The sequence below is a fragment of the Desmodus rotundus genome, chromosome 9 (assembly GCF_022682495.2).
Source record: "Desmodus rotundus isolate HL8 chromosome 9, HLdesRot8A.1, whole genome shotgun sequence".
Lineage (NCBI taxonomy): Eukaryota > Metazoa > Chordata > Mammalia > Chiroptera > Phyllostomidae > Desmodus > Desmodus rotundus.
Window position 1 is genome coordinate 30,013,688 of NC_071395.1, and position 23,271 is coordinate 30,036,958.

At 39.2% G+C, this 23,271-nt stretch overlaps 1 protein-coding gene across 4 annotated transcripts; it reads right to left on the reverse strand.

Moving 5' to 3' along the window:
- Positions 1 to 373: 373 nt before the first annotated feature.
- Positions 374 to 22,748, reverse strand: AADAT (aminoadipate aminotransferase). Of its 4 annotated transcripts, XM_024568965.3 has the most exons (13): positions 22,361 to 22,747; positions 21,609 to 21,777; positions 20,526 to 20,658; positions 16,780 to 16,854; positions 12,130 to 12,339; positions 10,124 to 10,189; positions 8,738 to 8,820; positions 8,172 to 8,268; positions 6,879 to 6,940; positions 6,556 to 6,620; positions 5,137 to 5,243; positions 1,883 to 1,984; positions 374 to 930 (listed from the first exon to the last, which is right to left on the reverse strand). In XM_024568965.3, exons 1-13 carry the CDS (start codon positions 22,425 to 22,427, stop codon positions 889 to 891), a joined length of 1,278 nt encoding a protein of 425 aa, XP_024424733.1. In that variant the 5' UTR covers positions 22,428 to 22,747; the 3' UTR covers positions 374 to 888. The 4 variants fall into 4 exon arrangements, 3 of the variants coding, with proteins under 3 accessions (XP_024424733.1, XP_045058528.1, XP_045058529.1); XR_002975589.4 differs by lacking the exon at positions 5,137 to 5,243 and having other exon boundaries at positions 22,361 to 22,748; XM_045202593.2 differs by lacking the exons at positions 8,172 to 8,268; positions 8,738 to 8,820.
- Between the last annotated feature and the right edge of the window lie 523 nt (positions 22,749 to 23,271).

A 23,271-nucleotide genomic window follows, 5' to 3' on the forward strand; every position in this document is an offset into this window, starting at 1 on the left:
CATGCGACATGCATATGCATAGAAACACATCTAAAAGGATGAATGATAAATGCCGACAGCAATTATCATGGGGGGGTGAGACAATAAGTGGATGTTTTTACTTTATTCCTTATATTTCCTGGATTGTTTGAAATTTTTAAAATAAGTGATATTACTTTAGTAATCAGATGGAAAAATAAACATCTTAAAAGGTGAGAAAAAATCATCAAAATAATATATCATAAATACCTCAAAGGGGCGTGTAGATTCAAATCACATAATTGATAAGAATGTGTTTCTGTACATTGTGTAGTATTATGAAAAAGCACTGTAGTAAATTTTTCTAAGTCCCCATCTCTTCTTACTTAGAATTAATAGGTCTGATGCCTTTAGCTATGTTTAATTTTAGAATTTTATTTTAAATGGATTTTTATGGCATAACATAATATCTGTGGTACTTTTACTGAAATCATTTATGATGGTCAAATTCTAATAATTTTTGCAACAAGTTTTCATTAAATTTTTTTAAAAAATAGAAAAAGTTTACATTGTATACCATTTTGGACTTATTTTCTTACATTTTCAAAATAATTTCCTATAACTGTTAGTTTCAAAGAAAATTTATGGGAAATTATAGAGCAATTGCAAAGTTCTTTACAATAAAGTTCACAATAAAAATAATTTTTTGCAGGTTGAAAGTTTATCAAAAGGTATGTGGATTAGAAATACGTTTTGGCAATCTGGTGGATTTAAGGGCACTTTAAAAGTTGTCCAGTTCAATTACTAGAGATATGACATGTTTGATGCAACCCAATCAGTAAGTCTAACACCAACAATCATTTCTTGCTGCTAAAACACAGGAATAATTTATCTAAAAAATCCATGAGGATGATGAAGAGTCTGATGTCTTCATAAAGATTCTTTTATAAGTTGTGCTAATCTTTGGAAGGCCTGGAATTGAAAATAGATAAGAATTAATGAAATTAGGATGTCATTTCGGAAAAGTTGGTCAGAACTTTAAACATTCAAACAAAGAATATCCAGCTAAGGTTGAGACGAGGCAATGTAAGCCAAGTTTGACATCAGTTTTATCGTGGCAGGATGCCGTCAGTGTCGCAGTATGTGTAGAGATGAGCATGTTAGATGCCCGGATTTTTCTCCTATTGTTCTTGTAGCCCTCAAGGTCATAATTTTCTTTTTATTTTCTGACATCACGGTTTATTTTTTCATGCACTCTCTCACCTGCATATATACATCCTATAGAGTTTTACTTGTCCAACTCTACTATATAAAAACAAAAAAAACCTTATGTGAAGCATATTTAATGACATAAGAAAGCAAGTAAATAAAGAACACACAAAGAACCAATCCATCTGCAAATATAAGTATAAACTCATCTTAAAGTTAGTGGCACCGTTCAATTTATGGGCCTTCTGTTTGGATTCCCAGACACACAGTTCTTAGGAACTTGTTTCTTTGCTTCGTGTTAATTTGGTTAAAGCTAGACGTTGATTAATTTGAGATTATTCTCTTTGACTTGCTGATTTTTTTCTCAGTGAAAGAGACTGCTGGCTTCAATTTGTACCTTTGGCTTATGTTAATTCTACAAAGGAAAGAGATTTTCTTCATACCTTAATGGTAATCAATGAACACTGTTCAGTTGGTCTGAAAACTATTCATAAAAACAATAAAATTAAATTCCAACTCATTCTCTTCATTTGTTTATAGAAGTCTAGCAACAAAGTAAAGTGTCTTTTAATGGTAGTTCATGACTTTTCAACTAATACCTGTTTTTGAGAAACCCAAGAAGACATTAAAGCATATTGGAATTCACAGAATAAACTTATGCACCAAGAAATGGAATTGATAGCTAGTGTTACTCTGAAGAAAATACTGTGCTTACCATATCCATCTGTTCTGGAGAAGCCAAAGAGAAGGATGCTCTGAAGTAAGGGCTGGGAGCTGAGCGATCAACGTAGAAAGCATTTCCAGGAACCATTAGTATCTAAGAGAGTTTATGGAAAATAAGTGACATCCCATTAAAGAAAAACTGAAAGAAAATACAGGTAAATCAAAGCTCAGAATGGGGAAGGACTTTTAAAAGTTAAAGGCAATTAATCAAATCACAAGAAAAATTTTTATAAAAATTCTGTATATCATACAATAAACAAAACTAAAAGCAGAGAAACTGGAAAAATGGTTATAATGAATATGGCAAATGCAACATCTTCTCCACCTAAAAAGAATTCACAGAAACTGAGAAGAAAAACACTAGACTTGTAGCCCTAATGAGCAAAGGGAAGCTTACACAGGAAATAAAAATGGTAAATGTGTAACCTAACTAGAAAAGTAATGTAAGTTCAAACAATAAGATACGATTTTTAAGTTATCAAATTTGGAAATGACTTTTAGGCTGGGATTTGAAAGACAGGTGGGTATTGGCCAAGCAAAAAGTAGAGGAAATAGGGGAAGAGTATATTAGGGAGAATATGAAGTGTAAAAGCCCTGAGATGGGAAGAAAATTATCCCCCTTAACTGAAAGAGGGTAAAAGGTTTAATACACGGAGCGAAGGATTAGCAATGTTAAGTAAGCCTGTCCAGACCTTGGTGAGGTGAGGACCACTGTTCTTGATGACCACCCGAGCAGAGAGCTTGCTGCTGCACATACATGTCCTCTGCTTCCTGGGCATACGCATATGTTCGATTCCCCAGCCGCTTTCTAATGGCAGTGGACACCTGACTGAATCCCAGCCAATGGATGTGAAGTCACGTGTGCTACTTTGAGGCCTGACCCGTGAAGTTCTTCCCCTGTGGGACCCACCCTCCTCTTTCCATTTTGTGGCCCTGTGGAATCTATGTGTTGAAGACTGAAGAACAAGGAGATGGAAGGAAACAGGGTCTCTGAATCATTGCTCAGAGCAGAGCTGCCTGCAGATCACAAACTTGAAAATTTTGTGTGAGTTGGAATATACTTTGTGTTAAGTCTTTGAGATTGTTATGTAGTACAATAAAAAGCATTCATGACATTCAAAAACATTAAGTAACTGCTTGCTGTTAAATCTGGGCACTGTCTGCTAAGGTAAGATGAGTAGGGAGTGAAAGGATTTGGGGCGCTCTGGGGAAAATATTTCAAGGAGGAAGTTAGGTTTTTCTGGTGTCCTTAATAACAATAAAATGAAAAAATCATTTTTTCCAACATAGCAGAAAAGTCGTGGGATGTGCTAGAAGCAGGTTGCTGAAAGAGAAGGAGGGAGCAGTAAAAAAACACTCTTCAAGATAACTGAAGTCTGGGCTCAGGCAGTGGTGATAAAGTTGGAGATTATTTAGAAAAAGTAAAGGTACATGCAACAGGATATATGGAATAAATGAAGAGGAGTGAAAATAACTACAATAAAATATGAAATCTATACCCTCGGCACATAGCTTGGAGATACATACAAATAGCCACTTACCAAATGTTCTTAAAGATAATGGCATTGATAGAAAAGCAAAGAAAATATAAGATTGATTTGTTACACTAAAATGTATTTCTTTGAAATAAATCAGTTAGTTAAGTATTTATTAACTACCTACTGTGCGCTGTTACTAGGATTAGAACAATTCATAAATCATGCGCCCTGCCCTCCAGTGAGGTGGTCAGACAGGAAGAATGAGCTTCCCGACGCAGTGGAGCTAGTCCTGGAGTCCAGCCAGTCACCAGGTCTAACCCTCAGACCACTTCCTCTCTTACGCACTAACGAGCAGGGTACTTCCCCAACATCAACACAGCCTGTCCTTCTGCACAATCTATTCCATGGCTTCAAGACAAAATTAATACTAGAAATAGATTTTAGGTTTTACAAAAGAGTGACAAACATGATAAAGGAATTAACTAATGAAGAAAGGATGATTTATTTGGTAAATTGGAAAGCTACACAGAAAAATATTTGGATTTCTAAGCTTAATCAATGCCCCTGAATGAGATGTAAATAGATTTATTATTTAAGTACAAAAGGAGAATTAAAAAAAAAACACAGAATAAATCCTTATCGGCTAATTTGAAGTGAAAAAAGCAGGACAGAAACCTTTCTGTGTAATTTTAACCGTGTAAAGTAATTGTGCAAAATACCAGCTATACACAAGCTCTCCAAGGAAATACACCACCGATGGCCATAAAATCTGGGTGGTGAAATTATGGGCTACTTAAAAATTTTTCATTATACTTTTGTTCATCTTCTAAGTTTTCTATCATGAGTATGCTTTACTTTCATAATTGGGGGGGGGAAATCCTCTATTTGAAACACTAAATGACTAATACCTATCTAGCATGTACTAGTCTAAGTGCTTTGTACATATTAATATAATTATCATAGCAACTTCATGAGGGAGGAAGTCTCATTATTACCATTGTACAGGTAGAACTCAGGGAGGGTAACTTACCCAAAGCCACACATCCAGTAAAGGGTGGAGCTGGAATTCAAACCCAAGGGATGTGCCTTCAGAGACTGTGCTCTTAGCCACTAACCCAACCAGTAGCTGAGATGAATGACTGTATTCCCATGAATTTAGACCAGAAGAATAATTATGTAACCCCAAAAAATCTATTATGATTTTGATAATGAGATAATATATCTGATATTAAAACATGAATGGGGTGGTGGACACTGATAAACATTTCTCTCCATTTTTTTTTTTTAATCCTCATCGGAGGACATTTTTTCATTGCTTTTAGAGAGAGGAAGGGAAGGAGGAAGGGAGAGAGAGAAACACCTTCGTGAGAGAGGCATCGATTGGTTGCCTCCCATCCTCACCGGGACCAGAGATCACCTGTATCTGGACCGAGGACTGCAGACCCTCTGACTGACCAAATCTGCAGCCTGGGCATGTGCCTAAACCAGGAACTGAACCTGTAACATTGCAGTTACTGGTTGATGCTCCAATTAACTGAGCCACGCTGGCCAGGGCTCCATTTGTCTTTTTTTAAGATTGTTTAAATTTATTTTTTAGAGAGAGGGGAAAGGAAGGAGAAAGAGAGGGAGACAAACATCAACGTGTGGTTGCCTCTCACACACCTCCAACTGGGGACCTGGCCCGCAACCCCAGCGTGTGCCCTGACTGGCACAGGGCTCCATTTTTAAGTAAGAAACTACGTTAAAGAAAAAACTCCCCCCTTTTTACCTCTTTCTTAATGGCTTTTTCTTCAATCAGTTTTTTTGCATCATTAATGCCCTTAATTTTAATCCATACAAACATTCCAGCAGTGGGAACATGCCACTCTGCCAACCCTGCAAATAAAAGAAGGAGTAGCTCCTGAAGCTATTGTTGTGTCACATGTATCATTTCATGACAAAACTGCAGGAACTGTAAACTAGTATTTTCCATAAAAGTCCCTTCAGTGACAGTACTTTTAAAAAATATAATTTTACGAGTCCTGAAAATTGGTGTTCTGAGTTTTATTTCAAAAAGCGAGTGAGAGAGGGGGTGAAGGGAGGGAGGAAGACTCATGTGTGCATATTTGGTCAGTCTTAGGTTAGTGCAGGGAATCTCGTGCTTGTGTCTACTTCCTGTAGTTAGAACCGTGCCTGAGCCAAATATAACTCTTTCAGTTTTAGAGGAGGATTCTTCAGCTCTGACTTCTTCCTGTGTTTTAATAAATCCTATCACTTATGTAATGGTGTAGAAGTCCAGTGAATGAAAGTTTCTATCAGAATGTAATCAATTGTGAAAAGAGGTAATCAAGACCAGGAATTCCAGGTGCATGCATAGGCTTTATGCTTTGTTGATTATTAAGACAGAAAAACCAAGAAGGAAGGATAATTATTTCAATTTTGATTGTTGTCCTCTTTTAAAAATAAAGTTGCTATTGATTAAAACCTTTTCTTCAACTCCATTGTACAAAATGGTAGAGTAGTACTCTTTATGAAAAACATAATTCTGTTTTTACCAAGACTTCATAGGAAATAAGGTAAGACAGAATTAAGGAATTGATATTTTTTGCTTAATACTGTTTATACCAAAGGCATTTTTAATGGTATAATTACAGCCATATAATTAATTTCACTTTATTTTTAATAGAAAATTAAATATAAACCATCCCTCAATCAAATTAGCAATAGATAGTATTAGACAGATCAATGGGATTAGTGACTAAAAGGCAAATCATTTGTAATGAGAAATCTCCCATAGATTATATTATTTTATCTTTATGTAATCTAGTTAGAAAAGGAGCATGTTGTTTATTTCACAATTCCTCTTCTATTTAGAGGAAAAGTTTGAAATAACTCTGAAAGCTTTTGAGTATAGAGGTTATTTAGCTTGAGATAACTTATTGCTGGTTGATTATTAGATTAATTGGTCTTTTTTTTTTAAACCACAAATTCTTTGCAGCAGACTGGTAAAATGGAGAGAGGCGGAAATGTGCCAGAGTTTGCAGACTGTTACTTCTGAGATTGTTTATAGGGTGATATTTTCTTACAACAAGACTCCTGGACTCTTGGTTCCTGCCCCCCAGGATTACTAACAATACTATGCAGTGTTTATCACTCATTCACATCAGTGCTACTGTTTATCACAGGACGGGAAATACGTTCCACTCACCACTTAACCACTTATCTGCAGCTGCCAATATTGCATCCTTCTGCTTCCTATAGTAATCAGTAACCCTGGAGGAAGAAAACAACGAAAAGGATGTGTTTAGAACACTGACTGCAGAAGCTAAGAGGCGCTATAAGAATGTCTTCTATCCTGATTAAAATGAATGTTTGATAAGGGAATAGAGTATATTTATTTGACCTGGTGGTAAACTTTTTACCATTATGTTTTTCCCTTTATTGTGGAGTAATGAAAAATTGAATTCGCTTTATAATGAATTATAAAGCGAAGTCCATTCTATGTAAAAAATGGGACCTAAAATATAGTACCTGTCTACGTGAGCCAGGAAGCCCTCTTCTCCCCATTGGTGAAGAAGCTGGGATACCATAAGCTGAAAGAGATAAGGCAATAACAACTATCAGGGTTCATCCTCTAGAATGTGTTTTTGCCAATCATTTTGATTACATGTAAACCACCATAAGAAACTATAACAAGCTGAACCAAGCTTTATACAGTAATTTAGAATAAATGTTAATTAATAAGTGACAAAAAAAATGACAAATATTTATATAGTACTTGCTATGTGCCAGGAACTATTGTAATATATTAATATATTTTAGTTAATTTATTCTTGTAATAACCTTATGCGGCAGGTTATTATTTCTGTTTTCCTGATGAGGAAACTGAGAACAAGGGTTAAGGTAACTTTTCTGAGGGCACACAGGCAGTCGCAGAGCCTGGGTTCAAGTCAGACCGTCCAGCACCAGGTCTGTGCCATTGACAGCCATCCTGCACTTCCTCTCTAATACAAGAAATATATGGTACTTATAATATACACAACTATTTAACATTGTGGGTGTTTTCCTATTTAAAATGGAAATTCTAAGCGTCATAAGTGGATACTGAATTTTTGTTGATAACAGATACAAAAATAAAAAAAAAAGGAAAGGAAAACATCTACAACTTGATAAGGCACTTTATGGAATGTAAAATATCAAACAAATATCCTATTCCACATAAACTTTTGTATGCATTTTGAGGTCTTAGGCAGCAATTCTATACTTAAGATCTAATTCTCAAGATTGCATTAGTAACGGATACAATATTTCTCAAAGCTTGTGAGGAAATTGATACATTCTCCAAAATTAACTTTATTTTAATTCAAATACACACCAACCAGTGTTTTTAGGAAGGTTAGCATGTGTTCAGTGAAGGTGATGTGTCACTCGGCAGGTTTGCAATTCTTGTTCTCATTACAGGTTTTAAGACAGAGAAGCTCAAGTTCCAGTACTTCATCAAGCTCAGCTCCACTATGTGCAGCTCAACAGTTTTTACGGAGTTCCGGGCCTAGATGCTCGGGATGCCGGATGCGTAAGGTAGCCTGACTCTCAAGGAGTTTAGTCTATGCTACAAAATAACACCAGGTTATAAAATCAGCTCTGATGTGTCTGATCGAGTAACCATGTGCAGTGTCAGATTTTTTAATTCAGTCCATACTGGAACTAGAGATTCAGTACTAGTGATTTCCCTCCCTGCCACCTTAAATCAATCTCACTTGCCAACATCTATTTTCTATTCTTATCAAATTAAAACTTTTTTTCTATTTCCTAAATTGTCCTTACCTGTGTAAAAGTGCTGGTGTGCAGTGTTGAGACTTGTGTGTGTAAAACAACTCTCTCTATCAAGGGTTTTGGACCAGTTATAAACCCTATTCTCAACCTACACAGAAAAGAGAAAAGGCACAATAGCACTCCTGTGTTAACAATGAGTCCCTGTCATTCTCCTGATTTCTTTAGGAAGAGGGTCATGACCTGGGGCAAATGGGCCTAGATAATTAAAACATTGTAATAAAGCTAACTACTTCTTATTTACCATTCAAATTTAAATTTAAGTATACATTTAAAATATAATGGAAGTTTGACCAAGAATTCTTAAATGTGCTCTCTTATACATGAAACCAAACATCTGATCTATTCCTCTATAACTTCAGATTAATGTTCAGGTTCCTTTGATAACTGGAGATGAACAGAGAGGAAAGGCCTACATTCAAATTAATAACGTAACTGGTGGGTTAAGGCAAGTAGAACACACGCATCTTAAATGAGAAGAATGTCTGGAACTGAAAGATGCTGAGGCACAGTTTCTTTCTCTTTTAGATCTAGCCTTGAGTTAGAGACACAGGCCTTACCCAGCAGACAGGACTTTTGAAAAAGAGTCAGATCTGATGACACGCCCATCAATGTCCATGGAAAGAAATGACGGTGTCCAGGGCTTGAAATGGAAAAAGTGAACACTATTGGTTTGAGAACTGTGTTAGTGACTGTGCAATTACTTCCCATAGAGACTGGAAAGGGCATGGATTCGGATTAACAGCGGCACAACCATCTTTCCCATTACCTTTACCTCGACCCTCTAAAATGGAATAAAAACAGAGATGCGTGCTCTTTTATTAGCATATGCCTGTCTGCATGACTTCTGCCAAAAGTACAAACAAGGCTTTACCCATTTTCTTAAGATGCCATTATTATGAATTCAGGTCCTCCTTGCCCCACGGGTTGAAACCCAACATGAACAGATTTAGAGAAAGGATTCAAGAAAACTGAGCTTGGATAAGATATACTAAGCACAGAGGACCAGCAGCACTCAGGATTGTTTACCAAGAGAACGCTGCCTCTTAGAACTGGAACGGTAAACAAGGTGAGACTGAAGGGGAGAAATTCCGTCAACATGAACTACTGACTTAAGTATTTACTCCAGAAGTGGATGCATACAAGGAAGGGGGCCGTGGCCATGATGAGAGTGAGGTGTAATTCATTCAGGCAATACACCCAGAAAAAGCAAGAGTTTTCCTTTTCTGTAGATTTAAAGAAGGAATCAAATCCAAGTATATGTTCTCTGCAGCCCTGACAGCAAATGAAGTGTTTAATTTGGAAAAATCAGGCTTTGGGAGCATGCATCACTCCAAGTGTCCACTAGGAAAAAGTGCCCGTGAGAAGCGGTGCACTACAGAGGGAGTCTAAAGCCCAGGGTTCTGCAGGTACGACCCAGGACCTTCACAACAGGGAGGGCAAATGGTGCCCTGCTGCCGGGAATGCCTCATCTTGTGTCCATGAGGGACACCACTAATTGAGCACAGCCCCTCTTCTCTTTCAGCTTGAACACAGCTTCCAAATCCTCTTCGGACATTCCAGTCAGCCGCTACGAAGAGACTACAGGTGGCACGTAAGAGAAAACCCCTTCAGACCCCTGGTAACGTGGTCAAGGAGCTATGCCCTAGGAACTGGAGTTCATGACCATCAGCCCTGACTTTCTCTTTTGTTCAGTGTATGGTACAGAGAGCCGGCTACTATTTTCAAGGTAAGTAATTCCTAGAAAGAGCTGTAATATCAGCAACGAAAAGTACTAATTCCATAATAAAACTAAAAGACTGAAAGTTGAAGTGGAAGCAAATTAACAATCATTTCTTTAATTCCAATGTAAAAGTGGATTAGCAGCCAGGCTAAAATCAAGTGCAGGGCAAGAACTTACAACAATTTATCTTCTAATTGTCAAATAAGTTCACATCATCACTTACTTTGTTGAACTGGAGAAAATAGTACGGATCATCTTCTATGATGAGGAAATCGTATTTTCTTGCGAGCTAAAAAAGGTTAAAGTAGTGCATTTATTTCGTAAGAGCTATCTAAAGTTAAAAGCATTTGGAATCACAATTTGTGCTTTCATTGGAAGAGCAATTGAGAGCCTACTGTCTAGACAATGAAGATAAAGATATGAGGCTGTGAAGGCTCTTGTTCTTATGGAACTTCCATTCTAGTGGGAAAGGCAGAATACACATAAGCCAATGGATGATGAGCAGAAGAAATGTTAGATGGGGGACTTAAGGGCCGGGCAAAACATTACACAGGGTGATGTTTGAGAAAGAGAGAGAAACAGAGTAGCTATTTTGGGTTGAATCGCTGGGAAGCCCTTCATGACAAGGTAACACAGGTCTCAGAATGACAGGAAAGAGATGGTTGTGCAAATATTAGGGAAGACGCTTCTAGACCAAGGGATGAGCAAAGAGCAGAGGCCCTTGGGTGAGCCAGAAGCGTGGCACATGTAAGGGTCAGAGAGAAGGCCAGTACGAGTGCCGCAAAGCGTCTGCATTGACAGTAAGAGCCTCTTCAAGGCAGATACAAAATTTTGGGATTTTAACCGCAAGAAGAAGCCACCGGAGGACTGGAAACAGGAGGACCTGAGACTGGTTTTACATTTCCATTTCAGCAGGGGAAGGACATGGGTGGCCGTGTGAAGAATGGTTAGACATCCAAAGTGGAGAGCAGCGGGGCTCCTGTGAAGGAGCATCCTTGCCGACTAGGGAGGGAAGGAGGTGGTGTCCGAGAAGATGGTGATAGCAGCGGCTGGAGGGAAAAGGATGGATTTGGACAAATTTGTTGGTAGAGCCCACAGATGGATTGGATTTAGCAGCAGAGATGGTTGGGGAGGAGAGGGAAAGAGGAATAAAAGGGAATTGATCATGCTCACACATTGTATGGAGTCGAAGAATGTTAAGTGGTTGTGGATGAGAGGTCTGGGGGGTGACTGGACAAAAGCAAGAGTTCTGTGTGGCCGTGTTGGGTTTGAAATGCCTATTAGGCATTTATGCTGGATGTTGGAAACAGAAGTTGGGTAGAGAAGTGTGGAGTTCAGGCATTTCCATTATAAAATGCAATTTACAGTCACATGCAAGTAGATGCAATTTGCAGAGCTGCAATTGCATGTAACTTGCAATTTAAATTACATGCAAGTTATATGCAATTTACAGAGCTGGGAGAGGGTGTCTAAGGAGAGTAAGTAAATAACAGAAACTGAGGACAGGGCCAGAAGTGTGTGAAAAATAAGAATCAGACAATATTTTGATTATATATATATTGAATATAAGGAAGTGTTTAAAATCTTTCTTATGATTCCACTGCAATGATTAAACTCTTATTTTAACAAGGGTTTGGTACTTACTTTGAAAAACTATTGGTAGTGAAAGGCTAGAGATCACAGTCAGGTACATAAAGAAGACTTTACAAAGGCACATTTCTCTTATTTTTGAAAGATTTTTGAATAGCTCCATATTTATTTGATACTTTAAAAAATGTTTATGGTGAAAAGCTTAAGGATCGTTGTCAGGTGGCTAAAATAGACTTTACAAAAGGAACATGCCTCTTATTTTCAAAGAGTTTCTTTGTAAATTGAAATGACAAATGGAGAGAAAAGAGACAAGTTGAAAATACAAATATAAAATAGTGAAAATCAAACTTGGGGTTCAAATATTAAAAAACATCATAAAATTTAACATCAGGCCAAGAATGCTGTTTCTTTCTATGAAAATATCAATTAAAGGGAAAGAAAAATCTCATAGTTAACAAAGGAAGAACTAATTTCTTGTGTTTAAATTTATTAGGACCCTTGACATAGATGACGTCCTCTTATTAAAACTTATCTACCTCGAAAGCAAGAAGCTAATGAAGGGAACTTGCATAGTACTCCTCTAAAAAGTCGGCAACAACAAAACCCCCAGAACTAGCCACATAACACCTTGTAAAGTACCTCATAGATTTCCTTTTTGCGGTTACTTGTTAGTGAGTTTCCAGTAGGATTGTTGCCGTTTGGGACAGTATACAGAAATTTGGGGGTGTTTTTCTTGGGGTTCTTTGAATCTTCTGGTCTCCACTTGGAAAGTATTTCTTTGAGGGACTCTGGAATAATCCCATATTCATCACTGGGAACATTAATAATGTTGCAGCTGAGTGGTTGTAGCTGTTGAACATATAGGAGAAAAGAAAGCCCAAGAGTCAGAACTGATAACAAAATGATTCTTATACTGAGAATGTTACCCTTGATACCCTTAAACATATAACCTGCACTCAGCTCTACCTCCAGAGGGTTTAGCTTGTATATTCTAATCCTGTTGCTGCCCTGGGGCAGATCCCATTATCATTCACAAATATCCCACCCATTTCCAGCGGAAGGGTTACACACTTCCCTGCTCAGTAAACCAGGCTTGGCTGGGTGTCTTGCTCTGGCCAATAAATTGTGAGCAGAAGTGGTGTGTGTTCCTTCCAAGCAGAAGTTTTAAAATCCGGCTTGCACTTCTCTATTTCTCTTTCCCCTCTCTGCTCTAAGACTTGCAGTGTTCCAGAAAGAGACTGCTTCTGTCAGTTTGGGGTGTGGGATGAAGATGACATGAAACACAGCTACAGTTGCCTTGCAGTAGACATGTAGTGTGGGAGAGAAAGAAGTCTTTGTAGCTGTAAGCCACCAAGACACTGGGGGCATTTTTTGTACAGCACAACCCAGCCTCTTCTGATTGAATTGTCATTATAAGTATAGTTAGAACTGGTTCGTAAAGTACGTGTTTATTAATACATTTTTTTGATAGAGTAATTCTGTAAAGCATCTGTTATGCTAATACATAAAATAGTTACAAGCAGAGGTGACATTCAAAATATTTAACAAGTGCAATGGGTACATCAGATACACCTGCAGGCTGGAAGGAGGTCCTGGAGGCTCCCTGCCAGCATCGATTCTGTATCATGGGACGTTCAAGGTGGTCTGGGAGAGAGGCCAGGGAAACCACGGTATGATGGGGCACTGGGCAGCAGCTTACCAAGGGGTGTGGAGGCATTTCAATGTTTTACCACCTGCCAAGGCTGAACTGGCAAGTAGTGGCCTTGCTTACAGACGTAATCTTATAAAAGTACTGTGGAATCTTATTCTTAGATGAAAACAGACATTTAAAAAGTCAGAAATTAAAAATAGCAATAATTGAATGACGTTCTTAAAAATTTTTTTCAAAGGATATGCAAACACTCTTTTTAACAGTCCAAAGTAGAATTATGCACTACCCTGCTTATGACAAATTTAAATGGTCCTTGATGGAAGGAGACTACAGTTTGGGTGGTGAGCACACAATGCAATATACTGATGGTGTATTATAGAATTTTCCACTTGAAACTTGTATAATGTTATTAACCAATGTCACCCAAATAAATTTAATAGAAAATAAAATAAAAGGTCTTACCATGAATAAAACAAATTTATATTGGGCCATGAAATGAACAATGTTGCTTATTAGCATATTTCCTCACGGCGTGGCACATGGTTTCTGTTTGGGTATGTGAAAATGTTTTGTGTGTTTTCACATGTGCTATTTATATAGACACAAGTTTTATATTTATAGGCATATGTAATTGTAAGTCTTAAGAATTTAGGAAAAAAATTGATAATTAGTGTCAAATCATTGGAAAAAAGCAATTACTTAATTTGTTTTAATTGAGGTAAAATCTATATAAAAATTTTGGCCATTTAAAAGTGCATAATTCAATGGCATTAACTACATTCCCAATGTGTGCACCCATCATCACTATCAATTTCCAAATTCCTTTCACCCCAGATAGGAACTCTGTACTCCCCATTCCTCCCTCCCTCTAGACCCTGGGGATGTTGTTCTACCTCTATCTCTATGAATTTACCTATTCTAGATGCCTCGCACAACACGTGTCCCTTGTGCCTGGCTCCTTTCAGCTGGCATCATGTTCCAAGGTTTGTCCCTGTTGCAGCACATGTCAGAACTTTGCCCCTTTTATAGCTGAGTAATAGTCCATTGTGCGTATAAAGTACATTTTGTTTATTTATTCACCCGCTTGTGGACACTTGGGTTGCTCCTACCTTTTGGCCACTGTGAATAACGTTGCAGTGAATGTGTGAGTTCTGTTTGAATCCCAGTTTTCACTTCTTTTTGGGTAAATACTAGGAGTGGGATTGGTGAATCAAACATGGTAATTCTATGTTTAAAATTTTGAGGAACTGAAAAAATGGTTTCCACAGTAGCTGCACCATTTTACATTTCCACATGTACAAAGGTTACGATTTCTCCACATATTCACCAATATTTGCTATGTTCCATTTAAAAAAAATAGCCATGCTAGTATGAGTGAAGTAGCCCCTCCCTCTGGTTTTGGTTTTCATTTCTCTAATGACTAATGATGTTGAGCATCTTTTCACGTGCTTATTGACCATTTGTGTATCTTCTTTGGAGAAATGTCTGTTTAAGTCTTTGTCTATTTTTAAATTTGTTTGTCTTTTGTTGTTGAGTTACAGATCTTTATATATTATGGATATTAATGCCTTATCAGATATATGATTTGCAAATATTTTCTCCCATTCTTCAGGCTGTCTTTTCACTTTATTCATAGTGTCCTTTGATGCTTAAGAGTTTTAATTTTTTAATGAAGCCCAATTATCTATTTGTTGTTGTTGCTTGTGTTTTAGTGTCATATCTAAAAATTCAGTGTGAAACACAAGGTCAGGTTTTGCCCCTATGTTTTCTTTTAAGAGTCTATAGTCTTACCTCTTTCATTTAGGTCTTTGATCCATTTTGAGTTAAAATTTTATACGGTGTGGAGTAAGGATCCATTTTCTTTCTTTTTTCATGTGGAAATAGTTTCCCCATCACAATTCATTGAAGAGACTGTTCTTCCCCTACTGAATGGTTTTAGTACCCTTGTCAAAATCAATTGGCCACAACTGTATGGGTTTATTTCCAGACTCTCAATTCTGTTCCATTGTCCTATCCTTACGCCAGTACATTGTTTTGATTCCTGTAGCTTTGCAGATGGTTTTAAAGTGGGGAAGTGTGAGGACTCCAACTATGTTCTACTTTTTCTTATGAATAATCATAAGAGTTCTTATGATTATTAGGGCCTTTTAAAATCCCATGTGAATGGGAGGATTGGCGTTTCTATATCTGCAAAAAGGCTATTAACATTTTGATAGAGAGTGCATTAAATCTGTAGCTTGCTTTGGCAGTATTGACATCTCAACAACATTAAGTCTTTCATTCCATGAATAGGTGATGTCTTGGATGTTTTAAATGAAAATAGTTTTTTAATTTTCTTTTCAGATTGTTCTTTGGAAGAAGAAATTTTTATAATATCCATTTTATGTCTACTTAGGAATGTTGAGTAATATAACTTTCATCAAGACTAGCTAATTGCTCTACGTATTGATTTTTAAGAAGCTTTTCTAAAATTTTATTTATTTTTTAGAAACACGGGAAGGGAAGGAGAAAGAGAGGGAGAGAAACATTGATCTGAGAGATATCAATCAATTGCCTGTCACACGCACCCCAGCTGGGGACCAAAACTGCAGCCCAGGCGTATAAATTGAACCAGGGACCTTTTGCAGTACAACTCCCAGCCAACCGAGCCACACCAGTCCGGGGTATATACTGATTTTTACAAAGATCATTTTAAATTTGAATGAAAAAGAAAATCGATGAAATTAGAATCAATAGAGCATAAAGGTCATCTCATTCAACTCCCTACTTCAGGCTGGAATTAATTCTGCAACACTCGTGTCAGGGGCGACCAGGAGAACCTGAGCACCCGCAGCAGCGGCAGAGCTTTTCCTGCGTAAGGAGCAGTCAGGCAACACTGACAGTCGCAACGCCGCTGTGCTGGGTTGGAATTGCTTCCCTACCGCTTCTAGCCTTCGGTTCCAGTTCTCTCAACCCAAGGGCACGCACAAACAAATCTAATTCCCCGGTCACATGCTGACTTCTATGTATTTGAGGACAGTCCTCATAGGTATTGAGTCTTCTGTTTTTTTTGCAGAAAACAGCCAGTTTCTAAAATCATTCATCATATAGTATGGTTTCCAGTTTCCAATTCACTCTGATTATCCTTCTTTGCTCCAATTTGAATACATATCTATCCTAAAGTATTGTGCCCCAAACAAACCTAATTCTCAGCCGTGTGTTCTGACCAGACGGTTAGTTTTCTTTTTCTGGTTATTATAGTCCCATTAATTTAACACGGGAGTGGAAAGTCCTAATTATACCATATTAGTTTACAGTTATATTAACTTGACATGATTATAATTAGGCATATGATAATTACAGATGGCAATGAAAAATACATTTTTGTAAATTGTCACATTTCGAGTGAAATCTTAAGAAAACTGGACATGATTTTGCACAACCTACTTTTAGCACCTATTCATTTAAATTTGGTAGCAAGAAATGTATAAAGTAGAGGGTATATTTACCATAATTGGCATATATCATTTAAGATTCTCCTATTTACAGATGAAAGATACTATTTCGGTTTTCAGTGGACAGATAATGCTAAAAGTGCAATGATTTCTTCTTATTTATTATTAGAAAGAGAGTTACCTTTTGTAGAAATGTATACTCACAGCTTCAAGTGTTCCTGAATAAGCAGGTTCATTTAGGAGGACATTATCTCCACTATTAATGAGCATTTCAAACACCTAACAAAAGAAGCACAGGTTAGCTTGGATAGTATTGCTTCCATTCTTAGGACAACCCCCACCCTTTCAGTTTTAGCTCACCAGGACAATAGATTAGGAGTTGGCAACTATTCTGTAATGTCAGGTAGCGCATATTTTGTGGGTCATGGTGTCTACATTGCCACCGTGCCTCTTACCCCTGCCTCTGTACTGAGGGCCATAGACAATACAGGAGTAGGCAAAAGTAGGTGCACAGTTGTGAGTATGTGAAACAGAGTTCAATGCTTTATTACTATTATTATAATCATAACCTGCACGTCTTCTTCCATACGACTGTAGACCTAATCTTGCCCATCCCTGCATGTAAACCAATGAGTGTGGCTGAGTTCCAATAAAACTCTATTTACAAAATCAGATGAAGGCTGGGTTTGCCTCTCAAGCCACAGTTAGCTAACCTCTGTTCTAGGTTAGATGAAAAATAACATAAACGTAACTGATTCGGCTCCCAAAATTCATTTTATCCTTTCATCTTTGAACATGTATTAAATATTTACTATAAGCCAGTCCTATAGAAGACAAAGTGATGAAATGAATAATATGACCAGTTTTTACCCTCATAGATACTAGTCCAATAGGAAAGCTAGACACTAATCAAATAATTACTCAAATAAACGTTTATTTAAACCAGTGATGAGTGCTATTAAGCACAGATGCACAACCCTGTAAGAGCTCATCATAGGACGACTTGGGCATTCAGGAGATGTCGGGTATTCCGAGGTTTCCCTGAGGAAGTGATGAGGTGGAGTCGGGTTGACAATAGGTACACCTTGAGAAACCAAAAGAATTCTGCTGCTCGAATCAGAGTATCACGAGGAGGGTGGGGTGAGACCAGACAGAAGTGAGCTGAAACCATACCATGCAGGCACTGGGCCAAGTGAGGCCAGTGGGAGTTTTAAGTAGAGTGTGGGAAGGGGAATCACATTATCAGATATGCATTTTGAGAAGACCATTCTGGCTATAATATGAAAGAATTAAAGATGAATGAGAATACATGTGGAAAGTTTGGGAGGTTTTACAATTATTCAGGGTAGACAGATACAGGTAGTCTGAAGTAGGACAATGATGGGGGAGTTGGAGAGGAGAGCTTAGAGGTACTTAGGACCTCAAAACCAATGAACATAATCATGGTCTCCAGGGGCATGACGAAGAGGAGGTGTCAAGAAGGACTCCTGGATTTTTGGCTGTGGAACTAGATGGATGGTGGGAGTGGGGCCATTCACTGAAAGGCAGACCCAAAAGGTTGTCCATGTCTGAGGAAGAACATGACGAGTGTTTTGGTTTCAAGTGCTTTCAAAGCATTTTGTGATGATGTCAGGTGGACAGATGGACAAATGGACTTGGAAGGAGCTTGGAAGTTATCAGCGTGATTGATCACATGGGTGTGAATGGAAGCACCCAGGGAGAGTATACAGATTCAGGGGAGCAGAGGTTTGAGGCCTGAGCCTGAGGAGCTCCAATAAATGATGGCTGAATAGAGGGATGCTGCCACGGAGCAGGGCAGGTGGGCTGAAGGAGAGCCACCTAGTGCAGTGCCGAGAGTGCCAGGGCAGGAGAATGCTTCGGAATGGATGGGGGAGGGCAACAGTGTTAAAGGATATTTAGAGCTCAAGTAAGATAAGACTTGACAAAGCTTAGGAGATTTTGCAGACAATGTAATGCCCACTGATATCAGTGGAGCGAGACAATAGATCTTTCCAGCCTAATTAAATGGGTCTATTATGACTAAAGCTTACACAAGTCACAGAATAATCCTTTCTTTTCTTTTTAAAGATTTTATTTTTTTATTTTGAAAGAGATGGGAAGGGAGGGAGATGGAGAGGGTGCAAAACATCTATGTGAGAGACAAACATCAACTGGATTGATTAGTTGCCTCTTGCACACACCCTGACTGGAGACTGAACCCGCAACCCAGGCCTAAGCTCTGACCCGGTAGCTAACCTTTTGCTTTGTGAGATGACACCCAACCAACTGAGCCACATGGATCAGGGCAAGTAATCCTTTTTGCCTTGTGTTTTTTTCACAGTCTCCAGTTCAAACCTTTCCTTCCCATCTTTTTAACAACCTACAACTCTTGACAAATGGTGCAGCTACTGTTGATTGAGACATAAGATTTAACTTTTGTTTACCGATTTGGCCTAGGGTGTTCCCTTGACCTTTTCCTTATGAACTTTGGCATTTTAGGACAAACAGTATCCTCCTCTGAAGAGTCTCTAATTGATTCAGGCTTTACATGACATCCAGGACCAAGCAAATTACTTTGGTGGCATGTGCATTGTCAATAGATCAAATGAAAACTTAGTTACATACATTTTACAGGTCAACTAGGGGACATGAGGATGTCCAATATCCTAAATGAGGAGGAGGGCTGTTTGCTGTCTGGCAGCACTTTTGAATAGCTGCAGATAGAAATATAGGCACCTGAAATAACATCTATCCTGGCAAACAAAGGGGAAGAGATATCAAACCATATTCCCACTGAGGGCTCTGTAATTAGCGTATCTATAAGTGAGTGAGGTATTGGTGTACTTGGCCATCTATGCTATCTTCCTTCTTTGCCATGACTGATGTTGTAACAGATAAACTGTCTGGAACATTTTTCTGTAAAAAAAATTCACAGTGTACCTTCCTAAGAAAAGAATTTCATGGATTAGAACTCTTTTGTGTTAGTTTATGGAATCACAAGTGTTTCTCTTCAAGCAAAAACTTTAACAGTAGCTAATCCTTTTATTTTTCCTAATTAAAAAAGATAGTCTAAGGCCATACCACCCTGAATGCACCTGATCTTGTCTAATTAAAAAAGATGGAGGAAAAATTATAAAGATAATTTATAATTTATAATTATAAAGATAATTCCTTCAATTATTCTGTAATAATAATTTAACTAAAATTCATTAAAGTTAGCCAGATTATAGCTTTGACATTTACATAAAAAAAAAGAAGAAAAAGGAAGCTTACTCGAGATTAAGATAAATGAGTCATATTTTAATCTAGATGTAAAGACTGAAGATAGACAATCTTTACCCAGGACTAATTAGTCATGAAAGAGAAGAGAACAGATAAAACAGAGCCATAGGTACAGTCTCTTTTGGTGGTTACATCTGTGAAGCTCTTGGAACCCAGAAGAGAAGGAGGGCGGGGGAGGGAGGGGAGAGAGAGAGAGAGCCCAGAGAAAAGACAAGATATAAGCAGTGGTGAGCACAGGTGATTACCTAAGTGGGCATACAAAGGACTCATGTCATCTGAAGAGTATCAGGATATACCCTCTAAAAAATTTAAAACTTATATTGAAATTTCATAACTAAAACCACATAAAACAAAGTGTAACCTGAATGAATTTTGGAGCCAGATGAAATTGAGCAGTGCTCACTAAAGCTTCTGGTAGGAGTTGAGTGCTCCTTCCATGGGAGTCCTGTTTGCATGACTCATAGCTCTGGGTCACTGACCACATGATCTATGTGTAAGGAAAATCAGGGTGGTGAAGGTCTTTAAGTTCCCTGTTTATTACTCTAGGTAAAGACAGGAGCGACTAGCAGTAATTCACAACATGTGATCCTCTGGTTTGTCAGTGAGAGATGAATGTGTTTATGAATGCTTGACTTTTAATGTGGGGTACCCTTTCCTTTCAGCCTTACCTTACAAAGACCATCTTGGCTGCCAGTTGTGACACATATATCCATTTCTTCTTGTCTGGATGGACGATGGAGGGTGGGAGGATTGTGCAGTTTTATTTGTAACTGTTTTAGCCAGGACAACAGCTCTGGGATTCTAAAGCATAAGATATATTTTCAAATTTATGGTTGTAAAAATCATAATAATAGACAGGAATTAAATGGTAGCTATATACTAGGTACTTTATACATTCAATTTCTAAATCCACAAAACTTTTTGCCAATATTAATATCCCTATTTACAAGAAAAGGCAACACACTTAGAGATTAAGAAATTCACATAAAGTCAATCAGCCAGTGATTAAATGAGCTCATATTTGAATCTACATCTTTCTTAGTCTAAAAACCTGCAATCTTTATTTTACTATAGAGCACTCACTTAATAATTGACTCTTTGTTCTCTTTAGGAAAATTCCCATAAGTTACCTAGAAGTTTAAGCCCCCAAAGTTCTTTGTATCATGGAAGAAAAAGCCCATGGATATGTTACATATCATTCATGTATACATAACCTGTATTATATTTCAGTATAGTTTCCCATCACAGAACAAAGGCTTTGATAAAGTATAATTTATAGACAATAAATTATCCTTTACCATTAGAAGATCAGCTAAGGAAAATCTTAAAGGCAAGCTAGGTATTCTAGTTTGCCTTTAAGAACTGAAGACATCTGAACTGAAGGCAACATGTTTGCACAGCTGGGAAGAGAGGCTAATCCTTAGAAAGTCACCCCAGCACTTAAAACTGCTGCTTCCTGGATCATCCTTTTCCTCCCTTCTCCTAACCCACTTCTTCACCTAGCTGTCTTCTCGTTTTTTTCAGTCTCAGCTCAGTAGAGCACTTTTCTTCCAGAAGCCTTCAGACTCCCCCAGTCACGTAGGGTGAGATGAAGTCCCTGAGGAGTGTGAGCATTAAGCGTTCAATATTCTGTTGCTCTTAATTCTTTGAAAACTTGTCCCCAAACCTGCCTAACTGTTGACTGCCCATGAAAAAAAAGACAAGTCACTTTGTCAGCTGCCTGTAAGATACTGCTCATGAAAATGAGTTACCCAGCACTTTGAGAATACTGAAGTGCTTTCTTCATTATCTCTTCATCAAACTGGATGACCTTTCCGTCGTCTGTGGTGATAACAGCAGTCTTAAAAGGAAACACGTTGGGATTTGGTGATCCAGTAGCCAAGGAGATGAGCGATTTCGGTGACCTCAGCATTATCTCACCTACGACAAATACGGAAGAGAACTGACACCTTCCCTGAAGACTTCCCTAAACAGCATAGTTCTGTATGTTGTGTTACAGTCAATACAACTGTCAAGTGATAGGATGCTAATCTAAGATAAACTTAAAATAACTTTGCCTAGACCTACCTCACAGGTGGAGGAATTAAGGAATGGAGATGTGCAGCTGAGAAGGCAGAGTGATCAGGAAGATAAGCAAAGGGCCTCAGTAACAGAAAACCCTGCTTCATTTAGCCCCTGCCTGCTGACAGGCCACACGGCTCACTCTGCACAGGCCTGCACACTGTACCTAACCCCTACTTAGGTTCTGGGAAGGGCCTGCCCGTGCAGCAAGCCCCGTCTCTTCCAAGGTCGACTCCTGCAACAGCTTGTTCTTCTCTGTTGTTGCTCCTTCCCCGCCTTCAATTCCAGCCCGAGTGTATGTTTGCACAAAGGCCTGGTTCACACTGAGCTTTCACAGTCGAATGAATGATTGCAACCAAGGAGTGACTGCAGGCACCACCAAGACAGCCGCCCCCCGCCCCCGCCACCATCCCAGGAGGAGGGACTCTGCCCCAGCACTCACTGAAGACTCGGATGGGAGAAGGCCTTCTTGCTGCGCTCGTCGCGGTGAGGAACCGTGCGTAATTCATGTTTCTGATACCCAAGCACCAAGCTCCTTAAGTGGTTGAAGACTAACACAAGCAAACACTCGCGTCTGGGGCTGCCGCTTCGCTCTCTCTCGAAACGTCACCTTAGGTGACTCCTGCCTTCCTCCCACGCGAGGAGTTTGGTTTCTCGAGCGCACTGCCAGGAAAGCTTCGCCAAAACTCCCGGGCTGGAGGCAACGCTGCGAGCCTGGGTCCTGAACCGGCCTAGGACGGGTGGCAAAACAAGCAAAGTCTACCTGCAGAAGGACCGTTCACTCCCTGTTCCGCGCCTGGTTGCTCTGGTTGCTGCTGGGGAGGCGGGGGCTTGGCCTGGCCACACCCCCTCCCGCCCCGCGCAGCAGCCTATAGCTGGCCAGCGGTGGTGCTGCCCCGTCCTGCTTCTCCCCGGAGGCCGGCGCACAGTGGGTGGAGGGGCGCAGCGAGGCACAGGCGGACTGCCGCCAGTGCCGGAACGAGCTGTTTGTGTTGGGTGGGGGGTGGGGGGTGGGGGGTGGGGGGTGGGGGGTGGGGGGTGGGCGGGGGGCTAGTCAAGGGCGGAGCCGGAAATTCACCTCGAACCTAATCCCTGCGTACGGTCTGGAAGCTTCTTTGGTTCTTTGCAACAAGCTCCCAAAAGGGCGTTCAGCCAGGTCTTTGCGCCGAGTTTTCCAGCGCTGGTGATTACCTGGCTGCCTGTGGCGACACAGAAAGTGCATTTTACCCGTCGGACCACTGTTGTGTAAAAGGTTGTACCCCCCGTCCCCCCCCTTTTTTTTAAACACAAGTATAGGTACTATTATGGAAAAGTCAACGAGGCGACCCAGATGCTCTCCAATGTCACTTTCTC

Coding starts and splice junctions, on each gene's coding strand:
- AADAT (XM_024568965.3), bottom strand. CDS start 22,427: ATGAATTACGCACGGTTCCTCACCGCGACGAGCGCAGCAAGAAGGCCT. Junction 8,821..10,123: donor ATTTTCTCCAGTTCAACAAA/GTAAGTGATGAT, acceptor TTCCATTTCAAG/CCCTGGACACCGTCATTTCT. Junction 6,941..8,171: donor ACACCAGCACTTTTACACAG/GTAAGGACAATT, acceptor TATCTCTTTCAG/CTTATGGTATCCCAGCTTCT.